Source organism: Lipotes vexillifer, unplaced genomic scaffold, assembly GCF_000442215.2.
Source record: "Lipotes vexillifer unplaced genomic scaffold, Lipotes_vexillifer_v1.1 scaffold484, whole genome shotgun sequence".
Classification (NCBI taxonomy): Eukaryota; Metazoa; Chordata; class Mammalia; order Artiodactyla; family Lipotidae; genus Lipotes; species Lipotes vexillifer.
Window position 1 is genome coordinate 2,279,028 of NW_006786458.1, and position 26,870 is coordinate 2,305,897.

The window sequence follows — 26,870 nt, forward strand, 5'->3', positions numbered from 1 at the left end:
AAGGATGGACAGGTTCTAAAAGTGCAAGGAATTCCCTGGCAGTCCAGTGGTTAGGACTCCGTGCTCTCACTGTCGAGGGCCTGGGTTCGATCCCTGGTCTGGAACTAAGATCCCACAAGCCGTGCCACGTGGCCAAAAAAAAAAAAAAAAAAAAAAAGGAGAGCGAATCCTAGGAGTTCTCATCATAAGGGGAAATTTTTTTCTATTTCATGTTGTATCTGTATGAGGTGGTGGACGTTCACTAGATTGACTGTGGTCATCACTTCGTGGTGCGTGTAAGTCAGATCATTATGCTGCACACCTTGTATCTCAATAAAACTGTAGGGAAGAAAAATAACCCCTCTAAATACTGACGGCTATAAAAAAAAAAACCTGTTACCCTTCAAACAGAAACAACAACAAAAGAATAAATAAAATGCAAGTCACACTATGTCACTCCCCTCAAGATCTCTCACTGGCCTCCCAGCATACTTAGGATAGAATCCAGTCCATCCACTTCCTACTAGGCTGCACCTGACCTGGTCCTTAGCCTTGACTCTGAGCTTGTGGCTTAGCTGTCTTCTTGCTGGCTCTGTTCCAGTCACTCTGGCCTTGCCCCACCTCTTATACGCCAGGGGCACTCCTGTCACTGGTCTTTGCACTTGGCTTTGAGCGTATGTATAATCTTCCCTAGACACACATGCGGCTCGCTTCCTCACTGTGTTCAGGTGCCTGCTCAGCAGGCTGTCCTTGAACTCACCCCCACCCCTCCCATACCCTAACTCTATCTCTGCATTATTCTCCTTAATGGCATGGGTTACTGCTTGTTATTATATATACATTTCTTTAATTTTTATTTTAAGATGACTGTAGATTCACATGCAGGTATAAGAATGAATCCATAGGAAGAAAGCCTATCCACCCTTCCCCCAGTTTCCCCAGTGGTAACATCTTGCATAACTGTAATACAGTGCACGACCAGGAAATCAACACTGATACAATCCACTGACCTTTCTGGTCAGATTTCACCAGTGTTGCATGCACACGTTTGTGTGTATATTTAGTTCCATGATTTTATCACAGGTGTAGACTCACATAACCACACTACAGTCAAGATATATCACAGTCCCATCACACGGTCCCTCATGCTACCCTTTTACACAGGCACAGCTACCTCCTTCCTTCTGTGCCCCCCAGTTACTATATTTTATGTTGTCTATTTGTCCTCTGAGGCCATGGGGGCTTTATCTGTGGTGTTTATATCTCTCGCAAAGTACCTGTCACACCTTAAGCGCCCAGTATATATTTGTTAAAAGTCAATCATCAGGCAATGCCCTCTTGTGAGAATTTGCAGGGGGGAGCCTTGCCTTGCTTGGGGGCACATACAATATGTTCATTTTTTTATTTGATAGTCGTTCTCCTCAGCATTCTGTCCTTTCCCTCCCACTACCCTTGCATGCTGAAAATGCCTCTGACTCCACCAGTAAAATCAGTCATGATTCATTGTCTGGCTCAAGTTAGTTTCATGGTGCAAACCGTAGGTGTCGTGAGCGGAAGCAGATTAACAGTTAATAGCTGAGCTGCGGGGGCCTTCTTAGATTTCCGTGGAGCCAAGACATCTTACTCACTGTTGCCCTCAGTGGTCAGATTTGAAACAAAAGCTGTGGCCAGTGCCTCTTCTCTTTGTTTTATGTCTCCAAGTGAAATCCCAGATGCTACTCCTCAAGCAGGATATCTTAGGATTGAATTTCTGAAAAGGTTGTTATTCCTTTTGTAAATACTTACTACTTTTGTTGTAGAACAGACTGACTCAGATGTCTGCCACCTCTCATGTTTACACCTCTGTGTTGAAGGAATCCAGGTCGCTGACTCTGTAGAGGGCAAAAGATCCAGCGATGCTGTTTCAGTTGACAAATTTACAGAAGTGAGTACAGACATGGCTCCTGAAGCCAGGTCACTGGTTACTCCACTGTGCCAGAGGGACATTCCATCCTCTGAGACCTTTGTACTTCGTTCTGTGCTGAAGAAACCTTCTGCAAAGCTGTGTCTAGACAGCCTGCAGGTCAGTATAGAGCTACATTTCCTAAAGCAAGTTGAATAAAAATTCATTTTGGTTCAAAGAAATACCTCTGAAATGTTATGTAATACTGGCCTAACAGGAAATGTCTTTTTTTTTTTTAACTCAGTTTGGAATATAGTATGTTGAATTTAATATAGGTAGACCATATTTTATAAGAGTTTCGTAAGTTATTAATGTGTGAGTTTGTTAATTATTTCCACCAAAAATATCTGCTTTTCAAGATACCTCTTATAGGCGTACATCAGGAATAAAGACAGAGACCTACTGGAGAACAGACTTGAGGATATGGGGAGGGGGAAGGGTGAGGTGTGTTAGGGCGAGAGAGAGACATGGACAGTTGTTATTTTTAAATGTTTTAACAATTTTTCTGGTTAAAGAGCTTGATTTGGGTTTCTATACAGCACTGCTCATTTTTATCTTTTATTTGTTTTATCTTCTCAAAGAAGAGACTTAGCATCTTAATGATCTGTGTAACTCTTATCAATTAACAGTGTTAATGCAGCAGAAACATCAAGTCCTGCCACTAAAATCATATGAAGACTTTCACAACTAATGGTCTTCTTGCTAAGCTGCCCAAAGCTTGCAAGTGTATTCTGTTTGAGTTGTTGGATAACTTTCATGGTAATAATGAAAAGTAAATCTAAACGTTAACCTGAACTTTGTTGTATAAGTTCACTTATTTCACAAATACTGATGTGAGCATTTTCCTGGTTGGGAAAATGAAGCTGAGTCTCAGGAGATGCTTGATGAAGGAGGTTTGTTTAGGGCAGGACTGTTTCTTAGAGAAGGGGCTGCTCTTGGGATGGGTGTGCTGGAGAAAATGAACAGCTCTAGAGAACAAGGGCTGGTCAGGGCTTAGGATGAGACGGGACAAACAGATGGTGATTTGGAGGTGCCTCTCAGCCACCCACAGCCCTGGCTTTCGCCCACTTTGCTCCAGTGGCCCTGTGTTTGGGCTTACCCCTCCTATTCTTCAGGATTCACATTGTCCTTTCCTCACCAACTTGCCTACTCTGTAATCTTCTGGAGAAGCACAGAAGGACAAATGCTACTTTCTTTGCTTGTTCTAACTCAGGAATATAGTATCGTAGACTGGAGATTTATACACTTATAAAAGGTGTGGTTCCCATGTCTAAAAGACAAAATACCCTATTATGCCATTTACATATTTGGTTTTTTCTTGTTTTAGTGGAATTCTTATACTTTAGACCATTTATATAGTTTGTCTCATTTGACACCATCCAGAGTACACTGTGATTCTGGCCATTCACATTTTCCTTCAAGTCATTTGCCAGGTCAAAAATGAGGGAATGAATTTAGCCCACATTATGGATTTCTGTTCTTTAATTTTGGCCTAAAACTATTTACTAAAGTATTATGATAGCTAAGGAACCCAGTTTTTCGTTGTGGCTAATATCATGATATTTTAAGTCAGATCAACTATGAGAGTAAAGGTAATCTGCAATACTATGTAGTATCTACCCTTGGCAGGAAAGAAATTCGAAGTTGTCGTTCTTAATGTCTGTGTGTATGTATTTATATATGTAAAATTATTCATCAGTGTTTATTTTATTTAGGAACACTGTGACAACCTCTGTGATGGTGGGACTTATCCAAGCTTAATCTTAAATCTTGCAAACTGTTGCAAAGAACGAAAAGCAGGTAAGAAATTCAGATTTATTTTGAAGCCTGAAGATATCATTTGCTTGTTATGAAAAAACCCTGAGGTAGTATGTGGTATTTTTGGTGGTCTACTAATGCCTGATGCTTCTGAAATTACGTGGGAATGAAGAAGAGTTGGGAGGGACGGACCCTCTTTTGAAGTTTCAGAATTGGTTCCACACATGTCATCTATCCCTTTTTGCTTAATGTGAAACTTGTAAGGAAATTGATATTCAATTTTGTAATCTTTTCAGACAGGCATGCAGAATTTACTTTAAAATCCATGACCATATTTTAATTAGAAATATTGCTTATCTTTTCCACTTTAAACTTTTTTTCTGTACAAACTATGTTTTGTGTTATACAAATAGCCAGATCCAATCATGTTAAAAGATTCTAGGATATGTCTTTTAGATAAGAAATGTAGTTTAATTTTTAAATATATTCCCATTTATTATCTAATAGAAGGTCAAGAAAATTGTACAGTACCAGACTCTCTAAATATGAGGAAGAGGAAGAGAGTTACTTTCGGAGACGACCTAAGCCCTGAAGTGTTTGATGAATCTTTGCCAGCAAACACTCCGTTGCGTAAAGGAGAAACACCGGTTCGTAAAAAGGATTTAAGTACCCTCAGTCCCCTGCTACTTGAACAGTCCCCAGCTCCTGAGGGGTTACTTCAACCAAATTTTGATGACAAGGGAGAGAATCTTGTAAGTGTGAAAAGTGTGGAACAATCTTGTTTACATTTTCATCAGACCTCACCTATTTTGCATGAGCAATAATTGTGCTTTGATATCATGAGATGGACTGAACAATGTGTCATGGTATAAATTAATGCATTTTCTAGCTAGGTGATTACCAGTTTTCTCCTTTTAAAAACAATACTTCCATGACTCCTTGTACATAGCGTATTTTCTGAAACCTAACTGCTATTGATTGTAGGATGTGCCATTGTTCTATCTATCACTAAGAAAAAATGCTGAAAGTTAAACTGTGGTACACACCATGTACTCAGATTTCAGAGGTGTTAAAATGTTGAAAGAGCAGCAATCTTAGAATTGATATATTATAGTATAAATTGTTCTTCCTCCTAAGATGAATTTCTGCAGGTGGGATTACTGGATTAAGGAATATGAACATTTTTGAACTTTTTGATACATACTGCTAAATTATTCAGAAAGTGTGTACTAATTTGAACTCACAGCACTATAAATGATTTAATTTATTAGACCTTTGTAAACCCTGGGTTTTAATGGTACTTTTTTAAAAAATAGCTTAACAGGAGAAAAAGATGACTGGAAAATATTGTTTGTTAGTGAGGTTGAACATTTTCACATGTTTATAGGCTATTTGAATTTCTTGAGAACTGCCTATTAGTTTTACTTACCCATTTTTATATTGGGGCCATCATTCAATCTCTCTCTTGCTGTTATACTTTGAAATAAGAATATTCTGCTTTTGGCCAAGATGGAATAAGAGGGACCTAATTTACATTGCCATGAGAAACAACTAAAAAGCCAGAGAAAAAGATATGAAACAGTGGTTCACTGGCATTGACTGTCTGGAAGCACAGACAATAATCTCTGAGGGGGGTAACAAATGAGGTAAGCCTTACGAGAGCCCCAACTTACTGCCTGGGCTGAATTTCCAGGCTGCAGCACAGGGAGGGGATACCTTGGTGGAGCCTGGCAGTCTCCATGAGTTGAGAAGATGGATTTGGTGTCTGGAAAAGTGAAGGAGGCTGGAGTTCACAGGGTAAAATACCAGAGAGAAGAGACCTGCAGAGAGAGAGAACTCCGGAGACCTGCAGAGGGTCTCGTCAAGTCTCTAGCTGAGTGCTGGTCAACACATCCTTGTGAGTAAACTGCCCCAGGCCAGGGAGGAACTGCCCAAATGGAGCAGAGGGAAATGCCTAGAGCTCACACAGGGCAGGAATTGTGTTCCCACCAACTCATGTAGAAAAACCTTGTAATTCAGAGGGTGTCAGGTACTCAGAAGAGTATTGCTTCATTAATGGAGCAGAATTAAACTAAAAGCCTGGCAAAGCTTAAAAGCAAGTCTTGAAAGGATCTAACTTATACCCATGTAACTGTGTTGCATAATGAACCTCAAGAATATCAGAACTGCTTTTGGCAGCTGTGAAGGTGGGGAGATCCCAGGGAGGCCAAGGCATCAGATCTCATTGTCCTCCCAGCCCTTCAACCCTCCCCTGAAGGCCCTCAATAAAATGGTTTTATCCTTCCCACCAAACCAAAACAAAACAATCTAGCAACAAATAATGTTAAACTCAAAATGTCTGGCATTCAATTAAAAATTAACACTTGTGTAGGAAAAGATGCCCCATAATGAAGAGAAAAATCAATCAATAGAAATAGACCCAGAAATGACACATGATAGAATTTCTAGAGAGATGTTGAAAGAGTTATTTTAACTATATTTCATATATGTTCAAGAATATGAGAAAGGATTGAGCTTCTTAAGAACATGGAAGATAAAGAAAAGACCCAAATCAAACTCTGTACGTTATAATCTCCAGGAATAAAAATATGTTGGATGAGATTAATAGCATATTAGAGACTGCAAGGGAAAAGATTAGTGAATTCGAAGATGTAGCAATAGAAATTATTCTCAGTGACACACAGGAAAAAGACTGAACAAGAATGAGCAGACAATTCGTGATCTGGGACAACTTCAGATGGTATAAAGTGCTTGTAATTAGGGTTCCCAAAGGAGAGGAGAGATTGGAAGGAACAGGAAAAAAATATTTGCAAAATAATGGCTGAAAAATGTCCAAATTTGATAGAATTATTAACCCACTGATCCTAAAGTTCAACATATTCCCAGCACAAGAAACAAAGAAAAATACACAAAGCTTAAAATCAACAATGAATGGCCTAAAAGGAGCCAGAGAGAAAAAGACATGTGATATAAGAAGAACAAATATAAGAGAGGCAGCAGATTTCTGATTGGAAACTATGCGAGCGAGCCAGAAGGCAGTGCAGCAACATCTTTTAAAGATGTATTTAACTACTTGGAGCAAAAAAACAAAAATAACCTGTCAAACTAGAATTCTCTATCTAGTGAGACCATCTTTCAAAAGAAAAGGTGGAAATAAAGGCTTTTTCAGACATAACGAAAGTTGAAATAATTCATTACCATAACAGGTTAGCATTAGAAGAAGTGTTGGAAAGGAAGCCCTTTAGTCAAAAGGAAAATAGTTCTGCTTGAAAATCTGCATCTGCACAGAGGAATGAAGAGCACTGAAAATGCTAAGTATGTGGGCAAATGTAACAGACTTCTTTTTAATTAGTCTCCATAAAGGATAATTATTCAAAGCAAGAGTAACAACAATATTTTGTTCGGTTTATAACCTAGGTAAGTAAAATATACAACCAAATTAACATGGCATAAAGGTTGGTAGGGGTTCTTAGGCTATAAACAAAGTGGAATAAGTTAAAAGATGTGTGCTGTAAACCCTAAGCCACTATAAAGTAACAAAAGATGCGTGGGATGCAGGTAAAGCAGTGCTTAGAGGAAAATTTCTAAAAATTAAAGCCTGTATTTGAAAATAATAGAGGTCTCCAATTAATGATCTCAGCTTCCACTTTAAGAAACTAGAAAAAGAAAAGCAAATTGAAACCAAACTAAGAAGAGGAAAGGAAGTAATAAAGATAAGTGTAGAAATCAATGAAATAGAAAACAGAAAACAATAGAGACAAATCATTGAAATCAGAAGGTTTTGCTGCAGAAAATAGTAGTAAACTTCTAATCAGACTGTTCAGGACAAAAGGAGAGGATACTCATTAGCAATATAAGGAATAAGGGAGGTGACATAATTACATATCTTAATAATACTAAAATGATCATAAAAGAATATTATGAACAACTTTATTTTATGCCAATAAATTCAACAACTTAAGCTACATTCCTTGAAAGACACAAGCTATCAATCTCACTCAAGAAGAAATAGGTGGTCTCGTTAGCTCTATATCAACTAAGGAAATTTAAATTGTAGTTTAAACCTTCTCACAAAGAAAACTGCATGTGCAGATGATTTTACTAATGAATTCTACCCAACATTTAAGGAAGATACAATACTAATTCTGCATACATTCTTCCAAACAAATTGAGTTGGGAATGCTTCCCAATTCATCAGTGTCAGCAGTAGCCTGATACCATAATCAGACATGAGAGAAGAAAACTACAGTCCAGTATCCTCACAAACATACTAACATACTAATTAAAAAGAGAATAAATACATTATGACCAAGTGAGATTTTACCCCCAAAATGCAAGGTTGGTTTATTTGAAAGCCAATCTGCAGAGTTCACCATATTAACAGAGTAAAACAGAAAAACTCTATGGTCATCTCAGCAGATGGAGAAAAAGCATTTGACAAAATCCAGCATTCATTTCAGATAAAAACTCTGAGCAAATTGGTGAGAAAAAAGAATTTCTTCAACCTGACAGATCTTATCTATGAAAAATTAACAGCTACCATTATACTGGCTGTGGGAAAGAAAAGATTTGACATCTGCATTTATATTTACCCTTAAGGTCTCCTGAATAATACTGTAATGTTTGCTTTGTTTATTAATGAATTTTCTTACTTTACTGGGGTTAGGATATGGGATTTTAAATAAACCAAAAAGTAACTTATTAGTGGACCATCATGACTACTTTCACTTTTTAAAAATTATTATTATATTTTTAATTATTATTTTGGTGGGTTGTAGTTAGTAAGCATGGTTTCCTTAAATATGATTGGTAAATATTATAAAACATTTATTTTTATATCCAGTATCTTGTTTTTGCTTTTTTTTGCTTGTTTTTTTTATTTCCCATCTTTATGCTTATTACAGTTCCTCCTACAAAAATAAATACGTATTATTTTCTTATGGTCACGTTATTTCTATGTCCACTGGATTTAAAGATGTCTAATTTCTACTTTTTTCTTTGTTTAGGAAAACATAGAACCTCTTCAGGTATCATTTGCAGGTCTCAGTCCTCTTAGTAAGTCTTCAGTCTCTGAGACTCTTTCAGGTAGTAACTTTGGCTTGTCTAAAAATCATAAATGTTATTTTAAATATGTGTATATATGAAAATCACCTTATTTTAAATTTTTTATTTTTATTATGATCGTACTTGATTTTTCAGAAACTCAAATCGTGTCGAAAAGCTTACAAGAAGTCTCTTATCCATCCCTTTCCATTCCAAGTCCATACTTTATAATCACCCACATTTAACTTCCTCTGATGGGTAGCTGCATTTTTCAAGTCACTGCAAGTAGTGGAGTTGCCCTCTCAACACTTAAGGATTGATAGTAGGCTCCTCTTCAGGTTGCACAATTGAAATGATATGCATCCTAAGGGTCATTTTTGATTACACAAAATTGTTCATCAACATCAACATGGCATTTTGTGCATATGTACTTTCTGAGGTCTCTAGTTTTTTTTTATGATCATGACAAGGCAACAAAGATCTCTCTGTGCTTTCCTGACAAACCAGGACTTGGCCAGCAAATGTCACGGGCAAAGCACTTGCAATGGAACCATTATTCACGTCTCTCCCCTGGTCGAAATCCTTTAATGGACCACCAACACATCTTGTTGGCTCTAGGACACAAACCAAGCTCATTAGCACAGAATCCAAGACATGGAGTGTTAAGTTAGAGCTAAATTGGAAGTATAGCCTGTCATCTTCCAAAGCTTATGCTCTTTGACAGGTTATACTGCCTTTTATTTATACCGTTCAAAGTGATCAAATTAAAATTTTTTGAACTTTGTGAAATTAAAGTATTTTCATGTTTTTCAAAATGTTTTTGAAATCTCAAATTTTATTTCTCCTGGTAATATGTTCGGATATGGTAGGATACTAAAAGCAAAATTGGTATCCAAAGGAGCATCCAGTGTGTCCAATAGATGATGGATCTTACAGCTTTTTGTTAGCTACCCTAATTTTGCTGTGTCTTGCTCATCAGGCACTGAAACCTTTGCCTCTTCAAATAACCACGAGAAGATAGCCTCCTGTAAAGTTGGTAGAGCAACGCGGACCTCTAACAGAAGAAGTGTAAGTATTTGTATTTGGCACAATTATCTGTTTTTAAATCTTGCACTAGATTTTTCTCTGTTTTCATGATCAAATGATTTATCAGTTAAATCTTGGTTTAATCAATGTGTTAAGAACTAATAACATATCCTACCTATCATGTAAGCCAGGATAATGCTGTTTTCCTGATTTGATTTTAATTAATTCTGTTAGAAGAAAAATACAATAAACGAGGTGCTTTCAGAGTGTGTGTTCATGTGGAAGGTAGTCTGTTTAGAAAGTTTATTCGGGATCTGTGTGGTTTTATGAGTTATATCGAAGTGCAGAGTGGAGAAGAGTCGCTTTTTTTTTTAATTTTTAAATTTAATTTTATTTTTTTATACAGCAGCTTCTTATTAGTTATCTATTTTATACATATTAGTGTATATATGTCAATCCCAATCTCCCAATTCATCCCAACCCCCTCCACCACCACCCACCGGCTTTCCGCCCTTGGTGTCCATACATTTGTTCTCCAGAGTCACATGTATTAACAGTCAGAAAGTGCCATAAATATAACTTTTTCAAAAACTACCTTCAGTTGTTTTCAGTGTGAGCATAACTCCCATCGATGCATGTCTTTTGCGATTTTATTAAATTAGATGAACTTGGATTTTTATCTATAGCATCACAGTGCATAAACATATAGCATACTGATTTTTTTTTCACTGATACTGTTGATGATAAACCCAGAAGTCAAACTTAGATAATCTGACGGTTCATGATTTTTCCCCCTATAACCCATCAGTAGTTAGGTGCTACATTGTAGATGTTCAATAAATATTTGATGAATGAATAAGACAGTGATTCTTTTTTATTTTTTATTTTCAAAAATTTTATTGAAGTATAGTTGATTTACAATGTACAGCAAAGTGATTCAGTTATACATATGTATATTTTTTTCATATTCTTTTCCATTATGGTTGATCTCAGGATATTGAATATAGTTGCCTGTGCTATACAGTAGGACCTTGTTGTTTATCCATCCTATATATGATAGTTTGCACCTAAAACAACGATTCTTAAGTTGTTTTTTTCTCTTCCATAAAATAGTAGGACAGAGTGCATATGCTTCTGGGTCAATGTTTGATCAGAAATCAGTAATTACTATTTCCCTCTTTTGAATGTGACTTGGTTAAAATACTTCCAATGGAATTTGTGAATTAAGCGGAAATGGGATGTAAAATGGTAGAATCCGCAGGGAAGGGAAAAGAAACGTGAGAGACACTCATGAAAATGTAACTGACTGTGTTTTATGGTAGCCCTGCTTTTAATTTTCTTTATAGCAGTTGATCAGTTTTTCAGAAGAGAGTGTTTGCAACTTATTTAATACAGAAGCTCAGCCTTATAAAGAAAAGAAAATTAATAAGAGGAAGTCTCAAGAAAGCAATCGCGCAGACAGAGCACTTCCTAGAAAGAATCAGGTGAGTGTGTGTTTAAAGATGTAATAAAGAGTAGAAGTGGAGCATTTCTTTGTTGTATGGTTAGGAAAACCCAGAAACAAAATTTTTCCTAGTTGGCCTTGGACCAAGAGTATTCAAATCATCTTATCATAGAATTGAAAGGGCCATAAGAGATTATATACTCAATTATGAATTACCCGAGGGCCATTTTTGCATTTTCTTCATTGGGTTACATACACCAGCACAGGGAGTCATGGGCACTCAAATGTGGAATTGATTCTTATCTTCAAATCTGATCTAATCTAACCTCACCCTCTTTGGGGAATCCTCTGATTTCTTAGGGATGCATGTGCCATCTGCCTCTTGTTTGACTTTGCTACTGCCAGTGGCTGGTTGGATGTTCTCGCCATATTGCAGGAAGAATTTAGAAACTAGCTCTGTCTTCCTCCACACTCAGAGGCCTGTGCCGGCTCATGACGTCACCGCCTCTTTGTGGATAGCAGATCTAACACCTTGACCCAGGTCCTGGTGTTGCCCTCTGCTTCACTGAGCTGGACCGTCCCTTGCCATACCCTACAGCTTGTTGGTATCCAGGACCTTCCCAGTTTTAATAATACACATTTATATGTCCCCCCACTCTCCGACCCCAGCCTCCTATCCATCCAGTGTTCTCATGCCATCTTACTCATGCCTCTTCTAGTATTAACTCTTCAGCTTTCAGAGATCCTTTAACTTCCTGTGTTTCCTTATTCATCCTAAGCTGTCTTCAGCTGTTTTCAACACTCTTGTCCATTATCTTGGGTCTTCATCCCTTTCATTCTGCTTCCACCCTGGATTAATGCACCATTATCCCCTTTCCCATCCAACACTGTTGCTGGAGAGACCCACAGAGGCTGCTACAGAGTCACTGTTTCAGATACTATTAGAAGTCAGGCCTCTATTGCCACCAGTTTGCCACTTCACTTTCATTATTTTTCCAAGGCATTTAATAACCTAGTGACTAAAATCCAGTGCATCCGTAGCAGTCTTGTTCACAGCATTTGACATAACTGAGCATTGTCTTATGTGGTCTCTGTTAAAGATTTGTTTTCTTCTTCCCATTCCTAAATGTTTATGTTACCCAGAGTTCTACTCTTTGTCTTTCGAAATGGCTTTATTTTCTGGGTGGTTTCATATGCAGCACGGTTGACAACTCCCAAATCTTTCCCATCTGTTAACATAGGTTCAACTACCTACTAGGCATCTTTTCTTAGACCACCATGCAAACATCTCAAAACTCAACATTTCCAAAACCAAACTTATCCATTTCACCCCAGCACACACCCACCCAAAACAGCAAATTTCCCTCCTGATTCATGAACCAAAAAGTGTTGCCTCACTTGGTTTAAACACTGCACAAACATCCCCAAGTTGGCAGAGCCGGAAGAAACCGGATGTTGTCCTGGTTCAGTTTCTTCTTTAGGTCACACACTCCTTTGAAAGATCCTCTTGCTGAAAAAAAATACACATCAGTTGAAAATATGCGTACGTCTTAGATCATGGCATTAGAGACTGGGTTCCTTCCTACTCTCTACAAAACACTGTTACGAGGAAGGTCCACCTACTTCTTCACAGGAAACATAGCCAGAAAGTTCAAGAAGGGTTGACCATTAAGTTTTGCCCCAACCCCTCCCAGGACCCCACTGAGCCAAAATAATTGATGTAATAGAAGGAATAGGCTTAGAATAGCGATGAGAGGAGGAAGTGGGTGAGGAGGGGTATTCAGCAACTGACAACAGCCTTCAGTGAATTTCTGGAAGACAAGCAGATGGGAGTGGGTTGACAGATAAAAGAGGCGGAAAGGTTTACAGCCCAGAATGTGCTGGGAGGGAGGGAGAGCCAGCCTGCTTCTGGGAATCCCGAGGAACTCTGGGCCCAGTATTGGCAGGTCCAGTGGTGCTGAGAGTGAGAAGTGGTAGTGGAAACGGATTAATTGAAGTCCTGAATGTGAAACAATTTGCGCCGGTTTGACCTGCACTCCCTCTCCCATCCGGAAGCTCAGAACAGGGGTTGTCACCTGAATGTCCTCATTCTGGCATTTGGAAGGTCCCACAGTCTGGACAGCCAGCTCATTTCCCTAAAGCAAAGCCTGTGGTTGACCCTCTCCATCTGCCCTGCCCTGCATTGCACAGAGTTCCTGGTAGAATTTCCATGCAAGAAAGAGGCTGAGCTGGAAAGCAGAGGAAACCCATTACCAGTTTAGCCAGTATCTTCTTAAGTAAGAGTCAGATAACTGAGTAGAACCAAGAGCATCAAAGACCAATGTTAGTAAGTTTGAAAAACTGACCCCCAGAGAGAAAGGTTATTCAGAAAATGGAAAGAAACTTCATGAAAGTAAATATTCTGATATATATATCATATATATATATATATATATATGATATATATATATGATATATATATTATTTGCAGAAAACTAAGAAGCGGGGGATGCTATGAAAAAAGAGCAGAGAAAGAAAGGTTTGTAAAAATATATAAAACTTGGTAGTTGGACTAGAGAATAAAGTTAAGGAAAGTTAAGGGAGGACAAGAGAATGATAGACTAGTAAGAACAGACATGGAAGACCAATCTAGGAGACTTCGTTGGAGTCTCAGAATGAGAAAATGGAATGGAAGGAAGTTATCAGAATAAAAGGGAGGGTTTCCCAGAGCTGAAGAAAAGAGTCTTCAAGTTCAAAGGTCCTACTGAATTCCTAGGACCAAGAGAAAAGACCACAACTTCAACATGTCAGTGTGAAACTGAACAATAAGGATAATGAGAACAGTGGACTTTTCCTACCAGGAAACAAGGATCGGAGTGGTATCAAGTTTAACAGCAGTCTGAATACTGAAAGAGAATTCAACAGGACATTTAAAGCTTTGAAAGAAACTTAATTTAAGCCCAATATTCTGTATCCAGCCAAATTCAATTACTGTGAAAGACACTCAAGAGATGTGTTTTTTTGTTTTTTAATATTACTGGAGGGAGATACACTCTAGCAAAATGAGGAAGTAAGCTTGAGAATCCAGGACACAGTGGGTCTAATAGCACAGGAGAGGAGTGCCGTAGAAATCTCTGATTATAGCTGTTCAGTCAGCCTAGAAGAGCAAGTAGGCCAAATTTGAGCAAGAGAAGGTTGCTCCAGGGAGGTCTCTGGAGGGAAAAACAAAAAGACCTATGATTGAGCAGATGGAAGATGTGCCATATGAAAAGAAAAAGAGGGACTTCCCTGGTGGTCCAGTGGCTAAGACTCCATGCTCCCAATGCAGGGGGCCCGGGTTCGATCCCTGGTCAGGGAACTAGATCCCACGTGCTGCAACTAAGAGTTTGAATGCCGCAACTAAAGATCCTGCACGCGGCAACAGAGATCCCATGTGCTACAACTAAGACCCGACACAGCCAAATAAATTAATTAATTAAAAAAAAAAAAAACAGGAGAAAAAGAAAGGTCATTCTATACCATTCCAAAGAAAAGTCTGAATGCAAGAGTTTTGGAGCGAATATGAAGCAAACTTTAGTAAGTGTGATTTCAAGCAACAATGGGGTGTAAGGAAAAGGATATTTTGTAGTATTAGGAATCATCTACAGGAGGCGCCAGAGGAAAGAAGGAATCAGAGCTCTGTCCTGTAAGCACTATGGCTGTTTTTAAAATTATCATCTTGCAAATTAGGGGTTCAAGATATACTTTTTTAAAGTTCTTAAAAAGAAATAGAAATGTAAATTCAAAGGTAACCAAGAGAAGAAGCAAAACTAACATAGGGAAGAGGAAGGTTTAGTTTAAGTAAGTGATAGCCTCATGGTTTATGGTAAGGAGGCAGCAGAGATCTGTACTGTATCGTAGGCTGAAATGTGCTGAGAGAGTAGATCTTAAGTGTTCTCACCACACGCGCGCGCGCACACACACACACACACACACACAGTCACTATGTGAGGTGATGGATGTGTTTATTAACTTGACTGTGATAATCATTTTATAATGTATATATATATTAAATCATGTGCACCTTAAGTCATGTGAAACCTAAATAAATACAATTTTTATTTGTCAATCATACCTTAATAAAGCTGGAAAAGTTTTGAAAATAAAATTGCTAACTTGGAAGTGGCGGTAGAATTCATAAGCATGAATTCCTTTATAACCTAGAAATGGAAAAAGTTTACAAAATATGACTCAAAAACCAGAAACAGTGAGATCAAAGATTGGTAAATTTTGCTCCATTTGACCCAAACAGCATGGAGCGTGCGTGGGGGAAAAGCTCCGTAAGAAAATTTAAAAGACAAAAGGACAAACTTGGAGAAAAGTTTCTGCAATTCGTATCAAAATCTCCAAGAGATTTTTGTTCACAAAATTGAAATGAAAGGGCCCTTAAACATGGAAAACATGTTCAGACTCACTCATGATAAGAGAACTGCGAGTCTAACATGCATTGAGATACCATTTCTTACCATTTTTGATTAGCAAAAATCCAGAAGTTTGACAGCATACTTTGCTGGCGAGGCTGGGGAGAGATAGGCACGCTTGTACATTTTCTGGTAGTGTGAATCTCTGTGGAGGGCAATTTGGCAATATCAAGCCAAATTAAATATTTTCATTTACCCTTTGACCCAGCAATTCCATTTCTAGGAATCTATCACAAAGGTCTAATGACAAAAATACAAAAAGGCGTATGTACAAAGTTAGTTATTGCAACACTCTGTAATGCAAAAGATTAACAAACCAAATGTCCATCAGATGTCCACGAGACTGGTTGAATAAACTGGTGTGGTCACAAAATGAGTCTTTCGTAGATGTAGAAAATAGCAGAGAAATGATCCAAACCGCTATGCAGTGATGCTAGGATGTATTTACTGTTAAGTGAAAAAAAACAAGTTGTAAGCTACCTGGTGTGGGATAAATTGTGTTCTCAGAATGCATACGTTGGAGCCGACACCCCAGTATCTCAGAATGTGACTGTGTTTGGAGATAAGGCCTCTTCAGAGGTGATTAGGTTAGTAAATGAGGCCCTTAGGTGGTTCCTAGCCCAATCCAATCTGATTGGTAGAAATTTGGGCACAAAGGGTGACGCCTCGGGGGGCACAGACAGGGAGAAGAGGCAGCAGGAGAGTGGCCATCTGTATTCGCATGGGAGAGGCCTCAGGGGAGACCAACCCTGTCAGCACCTCCATCTTGGACTTACGGCCTCCAGAATTGTGAGAAGATAAATTAATATTGTTTAAGCCACCCAGCCTCTAGTGTTTTGTTATGGCAGCTAATATGGCAAACTCATATGTTACCTTTTATCTAAGGAAATAGGGAGCATTTAAAAGAATGTATATATCAATACACATATATATAATCTTAAACAACTACAAAAAAAGGTGGGAGAAAAGGCCAAAGACAAAATAAAACCTGGTTACCTGTCAGGAGAAGAGACAGAGGAGGGAACAGGAAGGAATGAAGGCTAGATTTCCTTGAATGTGTTTTTTACTTTTGACTTTGAACTGTGTAAATGTTCTGCGTGACTATGGAACAATTATAGCTCAATTTTAAAAAATTGAAAACAAAATGAAACATGTAACTATATCAAGTCGGTGGCTTAACCTCATAAAGAGTTTTTTCAAATCAGAAGTTTGAAAAGTCCAAATGGGATGTACCCTAAGGACAAAAATAACTGCACAAAAAGTTTAAACAGTTATGAAATACTCACTGATAGAAGAATTCAATCTGGAATGAAGCAAATAAGCAGGGTTTTGTGGGGATTTTTTTTTACTGTCATTAGGAATCAAGACTCTTCACTAGAGACGAGATAAAATTGAAATCAAATTCAAAACGTTGTTAGGCTAAATTTGAATTGGAAATATCATGAACACGTGCTTTTACCCATTTAAAATAATTTTCTAGCTCTGTCTGTTGGTAAGGCATAGAAGCACTGAGCATCCTTTGTACCTATGTTACCATCTCTACCATTTCAACTAAAAGGGATCAGCGTTACCTTAGTGAAATGTCTGCTTTCAGATTTACAACGGCAAATGTAGAAAATGAGCCCAGGTCTGGACCAGTGTGCGAGCAAGGAAGCCATGTTAAAGGACACAAAATCATTCCAAAGGGGCTTCCGCTGACCAAAGATAGGACAGTGTGACCATCAGAGATAACGATTGCGATGGATTAAAACACTGGCATCAAATATGAAAAACCAATTTCCTCATAATGAAAAACTAACAGCAAAACTAAAAGGCCACCTTAGAAGCTGTCTAGGACATCAACTCTTTTTTATTTTCAGCGTTTTTGTTTTTCTTGGAAAGTGGAAAATAAAATTTGAGCTCTATTTTAAGTAAACAGCTGATAAGGGAAGATTCTTTATTGAAGAATTTTCACTAATCAAAAAGACCTGTTCACAAAAGCTGTTGGATGTTAGGTAGAAGCCAATGGGGGAGCCAAAGGTAATGGATGGATGGGACTGGACACCTGAGAGCACTGGTCATTCATAACACCACACAAGGAGAGAATATGAGCCTCCTGGTGCAGTGAGGACCTCGATAACCTTCCATGAGATGCTCTTTCCAACAAGCATGAGAGCTGAATTGAATCAAGCCTGGATCTAATGACCAGTGGATAGGAAATACCAGGGGGTGGAGGAACATAAAAACACACATGATTGCAGTTATCCAAATCAGCTACTACAGGATAAATGCCTCAACATTCACCAAATAACAAGGGGGGAAAAAGGAGCCATAGATCAAAGGAAATCCATCAACCAAATGGCATGTGTGGAGACCTTGTTGGGATCCTGATTTGAACAATTGTAAAAAGACAATTAGGGACCAATTAGAGAAGTTTGAACTCTGAGGAAGTATTAGGGAAAACTGCCTATCATTGTTTTTTTTGCATCTAAATTTTTATTTTGAGATTGTTTTGGAGATGCATGCTATTGCAAGAAGAATTAGATCCCAGACACCCTTTGCCCAGCTCCCCACCATGGTGACATCTTGTAAAACCATTGTACAGTATCACAGTAGTACAATATCAAAATACAGTCGAGATGCAGGACATTTCCAGCGCTGCAAAGATCTCTTCTGGTCTGCAGCTGTGTCCACTTCCCACTGTCACCCCCCACCTTAACCCGTGGCAACCACTAATCTGTTCTCCATTTCTTTCATTTTGTCATTTCAAGAATATTTTGTAAGTGGAATCACACTGTGTAACCTTTTGGGACTGGCTTTTTTCACTCAGCATCATTCTCTGGAGATTTGTCCAGATTTGTGTGTATCAATAGTTCCTTTTATTGCTGACTAGTATTTGTCATCGTTATAAAAAGAAAAAAGTAATCATTTCACTGTATATCTCAAGTCATTACCTTGTATATGTTAAACTTAACATGCTGTTATATGTCAATTATATCTCAAAGCTGGAAAAGAAATAAAACCCCATTGTAAAAGAGGAAAAAAATCAACAATAAAATACAATGCCAGGTAATAAAATGTTTCATTTTTTTGGTGGGAAAAAAAAGTTCTTATCTCTTACAGATACTGTAGGATCTTCAGATGAGATGATGTAATGTCTTGGATTTGCTTTAAAATAATCTGAGTGAAGGGGCTTATAAATGAGTCATGATTTCCATGTGTTAGTAATTATAAGAGCTAATTGTTGGGTATGTGGGGTTCAAGATACTATTCTCTCTATTTTTGGGGTGTTGGAAATTTTCTGTTATTAAATGTTAAAAATACAGCAATCTGGGGCTTCCCTGGTGACGCATTGGTTGGGAATCCGCCTGCCAATGCAGGGGACACAGGTTCGAGCCCTGGTCTGGGAAGATCCCATGTGCCACGGAGCAGCTGAGCCCGTGCGCCACAACTCCTGAGCCTGCACTCTAGAGCCCGTGAGCCACAGCTACTGAAGCCTGCATGCCTAGAGCCTGTGCTCCACAACAAGAGAAGCCACTGCAATGAGAAGCCCGCGCACCGCAACGAAGAGTAGCCCCCGCTCGCCGCAGCTAGAACTAAGCCCACGTGCAGCAATGAAGACCCAATGCAGCCAAAAATAAATAAATAAGTTTTTATATATATATAGATATAGATATAGATATAGATATAGATATAGATAAAATACAGCAATCTCAGCCCCTTATTTAGAGAGATGGAGCCAGCCACAAGAACTAAAAATGGACCATTAAATAAGTGAATGGCAGGGACAGGGAAATGTTTGCTTTTCACCAGAAGCTTTCCTGTTCAATTTGATCTGTTGCCATGCACATTAGTTATTTTAAAATAATTTTAAAGCTACTCTCCGAAAACAGTTTGACTTAATTGTGCAAATAACACGAGAAGTAAGCATTTACTTCTGTTGCATGACCTCCTCCACTGTATGAGAAGATACACTGGTGATTTGGGGGTAAATTGAATCCTTTTAGGTATAATATCTTCAGTTGTCCTTTGTCTCCTCCAAGTCATAAACCAGTCTCATTATTTCTAGATCACGGGGCTCCCCGAGGATTCCAATTACATGTGGCTTCTCTTGTTTATTACAGTCTAAGCAAGGCTTTTTGTATTGGAGTAAATTCAAATTTTACTCCAATAAGGTTGATACGGTTCTAGCCTTTGCAGATGAAACCTTCTCGTGGATAAGATAAGCTTTCCTAGATATATTTTCATGACAGACCACAGGTGCTTTCATCTTTACTCTTTTCTTTTTGGGTGGTGTCCTCCTCCTGGCCCATGACCATGAAAAAATAATATTAGTCTTTCATCATGGTTAGCAAATTTTATGAAGATTAACTGTACCTTTTTTTTCACAATCATTCATTCATTTTTTCACGTATGTTTGTTGAGAAGCCACTAAGTGCCAGGTGCTGTTGCAGGTGCTTTTGCAGTTAATGTAAACAGAGGTTTCCAAAATCCTGCCAAAAGGGTATTTACCTGAGCTATGAATCAGAAACTGTTCTGGAGGTTATAACCTGATGACATTGATCATAGTATATTAACCAACCTACTAGGGCCTGGGTCACACAGTAATACTAAGAGCATAATTTAGTATTAAAAATAGTTTTCTCCATATCAATACTCAAAATAGTAAGAAGGAATTTAAAAGTAAAAGAATAGCTAACACAGCCCTTACCATGAATCAAGCCATACTTTACCCATTTCACATATATTAACATATTTAATAACTCACCACAACTTTCTGTGGTATGTGCTTTTGTGGTTCCCATTTTGCAGATGAGAAGAATGAGGTACAGAGAGGTGAGGTAACTTGCCTAAGATTATAAAGCCGTAAAGTGGCAGTGTCAGGATTTGAACCGAAGGTGACTAACACGAAGCCAAATGTTTCTCTCCTGCAGTTCATCTGTGGAGCCCAAGTCAAGATTTTTCTGTTTGCGTCCATTTCCATTGTCCATGCTACTGTTTTCCCAACTGTTTCTTGGAAGTCAACAGACGTTCCCTGAAAAAAATGTTTCGTGGAAAAATATTTAACCCAGCATTTTTCTAACATATATAGAGGTTATTTATACCGAGGACTTCTTAGAGGATTTAACGTTAAGTGTATATTGTAAATCACTAAGAGAAACATTTATCTTGCACAGTTCTAAAATTGTTTTTCCATGGAATGTTTTTTCTTGTTTTGTTTTTACAGGATATCTATAAATATCTCAAGGAACTTACAGTTTTGTGCCACTTCTGTGCTCTTGAATATCTTCCACACCATTAGTTTCTGTGCTGTCACCCAAACGATCTTTCTTAAATGCAAACTCAGATGTCACTCTCTAAATCACCATGTGGTGAACCCTTGTGGCTGTCAGGCTTATACTTATTGCAGAGAAGGGCCCTGCTTGCTTTGTTGGCCTCTTCTGCCACTTCTCTGTGGGTTCACTGACCACGTACAGCTAATTGCAGTTCCCCCTTTGCTCGGTGCCACCTCCCTTAGACCTGTTCCGTATGCCACTCTCTTTCCTTTGAAAAGCCCTTCTGTGCCACTCCCATCCTCAACCGAAACAATTCTCACTTGTTGGAAGACTTGGCCTAGACATTCCATTTCCTGTGGAGCCTGTCTTGAAAACCTCCCGTAGGCCAGGTCTCCATTTTCTCAATCTGTGTAGAGCCTGTCCTGGTCTGTATGTATTAAAATTAGACCAAGAGTTCCCTAAAGACCACTTCCTGTTTGTTTTTATATCTCATACCTAGCAAATTATTACCTGCACATAGCAGTTTCTCAGTAAATCTTTGAATGGATGCCATTTTCCAGAAGCTATAATTGTTAACAGTGTGTTCCTTATGTTGACCTAAAATCTGGTTCTTTCCAATATTATGACGTCGAATATATTTCATTTTTGCTCATAACCTATTATTTCAATACAGTGTTTGAATTTCCCTCAAGACTTCTCCATATGAAACTTTTTTTAACATAGAACATGAGTGCTCAGTTACTGACATGCAGTCAGAATTGAATTGAATACTGCATTCCAGATGTTATTAAAACAGTTTTAATTTTTATAGAAACCTATGTTTTTCATCAGTTATTACCAAACCTCTGTCCCTCATCTTCTACTTGTGCTTATTAAACTCCATTTTATTTTGACCTAGTCATTTTCATCTTGATTAGATCACCTGTTGTTTGAAGCACCTTTGGGTTATCTTCAAATTTTATGTACACACCTGTGGTTTCTTCATCCAGATCTAGGAACAGAAAACAGATCCCATAGTTCCAATAGATAACTCATTCTAGGTTAATCCTGAGTCATCGTAACCACATCCTAGTTACAAATTCCTCATGTCTTAAGTCTGTGCAGTTCTACATCATCTCACCTATTTTTCACTTACCCAGAACTTATTTTGGCAAATGCTTTGTGGAAATGTAGACCATTACTCTACAATTCGTAAATTGAGTTCTGTTTCATATTTTATTTGACTTTGTGTAAGCTACCTAGCCCTTTAGCCCTGACTGAGATTCCTACAATTTTGAATGGAATAACTAGTCTTTTAAGTTTTTTTTTGTAAAAATTAGTTTGAGTCAACATTGTACATGGCGCTACATCTTTCTCAATTACAGTGTTTTAATACATTTTCTCAGGTTTTAAAAAGTTGCAGAAGGAAGAAAGCAAAGGGAAAGAAAAAAAGTGTTCAGAAGTCTTTATACGGGGAAAGAGACATTGCGTCTAAGAAGCCGCTCCTGAGCCCTATTCCTGAGCTGCCCGAGGTATCTGAGACGCCGCTGGTTCCAAGCATCTGGAGGATGTGTCCAGGTAGCCTGGCCTTTTCCTGTTGTCGATATTGTATCTCTTCTCTCCTCCCTCTTTGTTGCCATTTCACTCTCTTTTTTCCCTTCTTCCCATTCATTGTGTAGAGTACATAAATTTAAAATAGCAACTTTCCCTCCTGTTCTCACAAGAATTTTAAGTTAAAGAAGCTGTCGTTTGTAACTTTCACCTAGACCCTTTTCAGAACCTGTTGGACACTCTGGATCCTCCCCCCAGAAAAACTCAGGCACAAAATATTACGTATAATTTTAGGGGAAAGAATTTCCTTTCACCCTCTTTCTTTTTGCTTTTTAAAGTGTTTTGGTAAAGTCAAATGAATTGTTTGGTGTTGTAATCCATCACTAAAAGTCAACAAGGTGATGGCTCAGTAATAGGTATATCTTCTATGGATTAAGAATAAAAATTAAGGGCTTCCCTGGTGGCGCAGTGGTTGAGAATCTGCCTGCTAATGCAAGGGACACAGGTTCGAGCCCTGGTCTGGGAAGACCCCACATGCCGCGGAGCAACTAGGCCCGTGAGCCACAACTACTGAGCCTGCGTGTCTGGAGCCTGTGCTCCGCAACAAGAGAGGCCACAACAGTGAGAGGCCCGCGCACCGCGATGAAGGGTGGCCCCCTCTTGCCACAACTAGAGAAAGCCCTTGCACAGAAACAAAGACCCAACACAGCCAAAAAGAAAAATAAATAAATTAAAAGAAGGCTCAACATTTAAATAAATAAATAAAATAAAACAAAAAAACCTTGCCCTCTGATGTTTCAGTAGAGTTGGCACTGCTAAGCATCTTCTAGAAATAACATTTATAAATTGAACTTGATTACTTGGAAAATTTTGTTTAAAAGGAAGATTAAGTCTGTTGGTATCCTGATTAGACAAAAATTGGATTGGAGTTGCATCTGGTTGGTAATGCTTGAGTTTAAATTGATTAAATCGTGCTGAAAAGCTGGAGTATGTGTTCATTTCGTGTGTGAATTTTGTATGTAATCATTCTTAAGATAGCTGCCTTTGTCAATCACCACATATTTATAGCCTGCATCCCATTTGCAGCATAGCACGTAGGATCTATCATAGATTCGAGGACGAATATGGTACATGCCATTATAGACTCTTGGCCTCTGCCTACTTGTTATTTCAGGAACACCCAAAAGTTTAAACAAACTCACGGCCACCCCACATAGACATATTCCTCCGGCCCCGGGGCACCAGCAGAGGTGGAGCTGTCCTGCCCTAGCCTCTTTTCTGTGCTACATCGTGGGACAGGACGTCGGCCACCCCACCTCTTTTAAATCTGGCCTGATGCTGCTTAGCCTTTAGGATTTAGCCATGCTGGCTGCCTTTCCAGGAAAACTCTTTGTTCACCTTACAGCTTTACCACCTGGTTTATAACGATCTGTCCACCTCCCTCCCCTGCAAGTTGCCTTTCCCTTGAGACTTATTTTTGTTATATCTGTAGTTCCTAACAGTTTCCTTTATTCCAAAGATACTTGAACAATGACTGTTAGTGTATATTTTACATCTTGCATCTTATTAGAGAATTTCTTTTCAAAAATACATGAAACACTTTTTGTCAGTAACCAACGGTTTCATCTGCTATGAGGGTCTAAAGCAGTTCTCTCTCTCCCTTCTTTCCTCTCTATTTCTCTCTTCCTCCCTCCATCCCTTTCCCCTACCTTCCTTTTCTAGTATGTTAATTTCACGAAAAATACACGAATATCCATTTTTAAAGTTGTATAAAGAGCCCAGTTGACATATTGGTTGGTTGATACCAAGGGCCCCCTGCCCTATGTTAATCTCTAGCTTTCTGTGACATGATTGTAAGTACCCAAATCCCGGATGTATATATACCTTTTCACACTGAAATGTTTTTTGTAGATTTTTGGCTCAGCTTATGTTTTATCTTTCAGTTTTTATTTTGTTTAAAACATTTTTTATACTCCTTTGACTGACCAATTAAAAACTTTATTATGTGAGATAACCAGAGAGATGGCTTCTAATAGTACTGAGATTTAGAACTCATAAAGCCTAGATTCACTTAGGCTGTGTTATGTGACTTTAAAACCTTGATGATGTGTTTTTCACCTGTGATGTGACACCGTGTGCCAGAAACACATGGCAGGGCCCACATGGCGTGTCTTCCTGGAGGGTGAATTATATTCAGAGATTGGCATGGAAGGGGAGAGATTTCTAGAATATTGAAACAACCGGGGCTCCATTTGAGAGTTTGGTGCAGTTTAATGTTAATTTTTTAAACACTGGGCATAAGACTTGAGTGTCTTCAGAAGTACCCTTTTAGCTAAGTCCTCAAATCCCCCAGAATTCCAAGTTTTCTCTCTTCTATTTCGAGGGGGAACATTGATGGAAAAGTTTCAGAAGCATGATGTTGCCGATTTTCAGTAATTCATTTTTCGGGAGATAGGAAGTGTGTCTACCTCATGCTAATTGACCTTGTAGAATGGGAAGCACATTAGAATAGAGGAAGCAATTTCAGATACAGTTCTCATTTCCATGGTCTCAGGTTATATGCTTTATTAATTCATGCATTAAGTACATATTTTCTTAACCTGTGGGGTGAGGAAGAACTGAAAGAGAAAGAACGATGACAGATGGGGACAAGTACAGGGTAGCATTTGTAGGTCTTGCGATTTTTTTGAAAGCTTGACACACAATACAATTTGACACCTGTTTGATTTGTGAAAGTTTATTTCCACTGTTACTTTTTAATTCGATTTAAACTTACTTACATGCCCATAGATGATTTCAGCTCCAATGATGAACTTGAAGAAGTGAAGCTTCCGAAGAGAAATAATATTTTGCCTCAGAGCCCAGAGGACTGGCAGATGATTCGAGGCTTTAATAAATACGATGTGTCTGAATTCTGCAGCTCTGACATGAAAAGTTCATCATCACTTATTAATGCTACTTTTGAGCAAGGTTCAAATACAAGTACTATAGAAATTAATGAAAACAAAAATATTCCAAAAGCAGCAATTAAGTTGGAAAGTGAAAACGAACTAAAAACTGAGACTGAGAATGAAAACAGCCATATTTCTTATCCTTCTGTGACTGAAACACCCATTGTATCAGACAATCCAAAACCTGATTTTACCATGCAGTCCCAAGAACTTTCTGCTGCTGGTCAAAATATGGAAAACCTTTTTCAAATCTTTAAAATCTCAGAAGATATAAACATCAAATGTGAAAACCAGGGTGACTTCTTAGTCGTTCCAGAAGGAAAACTGCAGACCAAGCATTTCATGCCCGACTCACAAAAAGAATGTGATTGTTCAGAAGATGTCTTAATTGACCACATGAAAGAAAGTAAAAGTCAAGGTGAGGATTTGGGAAGAAACTCCATAGCAAGTAGTCGTGGTGTGAGTTACAGAGAAAGGAAATACAGAAGACAGTCCATGGCTTGTTCTGATGGGCAAAGTTTACATTTGGAAAAAATTGAGAATCCCAAACCTTCCTACAGTGTGAGCAGCTCTGTAGAAATTAGTTTAGAAAATTCCCAACTGTATAAAGATTTATCTGACTCCATTGAGCAAACCTTTCAGAGAACAAAGAGTGAAACCAAAGTAAGACGCAGCACAAGGCTACAAAAAGGTTTGGAAAGTGAAGGGCTTGTGTGGATTTCCCTTCCATTGCCTCCCGCTTCCAGCATTTCCCAAAGAACCAAGAGGAGAACAATAGGTACATTTGACAGCAGAAGATTTGAGAACGGGTCCTCCAGGCAAAAACCTTGTGTGCTGCCCTCCACACCAGGTAAAGAAAACAGTGAGGGCTTTGCTGCTGCTGCTGCCAGTTTACCTGGGAGGAGCCGGAAGAGCTTTTGTACATCTACACTTGCAGATCCTAAAAACACCACCCAGTCGAGAGGCTACAAAAGAACCACCTTTCTCAACCAGAAGGAAGCTCTCCAAGTGACTTCGAGAGAATCGGACATATCAGAGAACTAAAGCAGTAACTGACATTCCCTGCAGAACGTTTTGGCAAGAGAGAAGGTAACCAACCATTCATGTCTGAAAGATTCTTTCATCCAAGTTCCCATCCTTTGTTCAACCTCAGTGTTTTAAAAGTTTCAAATAAAATATTTGAGTAGAACCTACTTTTAAGTAGAAATAAGTGAATTTCTCCATCTTTCAAACTGAAAGCATTGTATTAAACATGTTCTCCCCACAAATGATAAAAGCTTTATTGGTATTCTGTTAAAAAGGATTGCTTTTAGACCTAACAGCATGTCTCTTAAGTTTTATTTCATGTTAGTACATATTTATCACTGAAGGTTTAGAGTTTCTGTTGTAAAAAAAGCATCTTTTAGAATTGACTTGTTATATCTGGATGAGAAGAGTGTTTTGTTTTGGTCTTTAACAAATTGTTAGAATTAATGTAACTTTATGAAAATTGAAGGTAATATA

The 26,870-nt window shown here is 38.4% G+C and overlaps 1 protein-coding gene across 1 annotated transcript in view; it reads left to right on the forward strand.

The window, feature by feature from the left end:
* Positions 1–26,411, forward strand: part of CDCA2 (cell division cycle associated 2) — a 47,244-nt gene extending 20,833 nt beyond the window's left edge. The window contains exons 7-14 of the mRNA XM_007458826.1: positions 1,833–2,041; positions 3,637–3,721; positions 4,187–4,431; positions 8,686–8,764; positions 9,702–9,790; positions 11,095–11,232; positions 22,272–22,443; positions 25,207–26,411. Coding sequence (XP_007458888.1) covers positions 1,833–2,041; positions 3,637–3,721; positions 4,187–4,431; positions 8,686–8,764; positions 9,702–9,790; positions 11,095–11,232; positions 22,272–22,443; positions 25,207–26,411 — 2,222 coding nt within the window. The remainder of the gene's footprint in view (positions 1–1,832; positions 2,042–3,636; positions 3,722–4,186; positions 4,432–8,685; positions 8,765–9,701; positions 9,791–11,094; positions 11,233–22,271; positions 22,444–25,206) is intronic.
* The last annotated feature ends 459 nt before the right edge of the window (positions 26,412–26,870 follow it).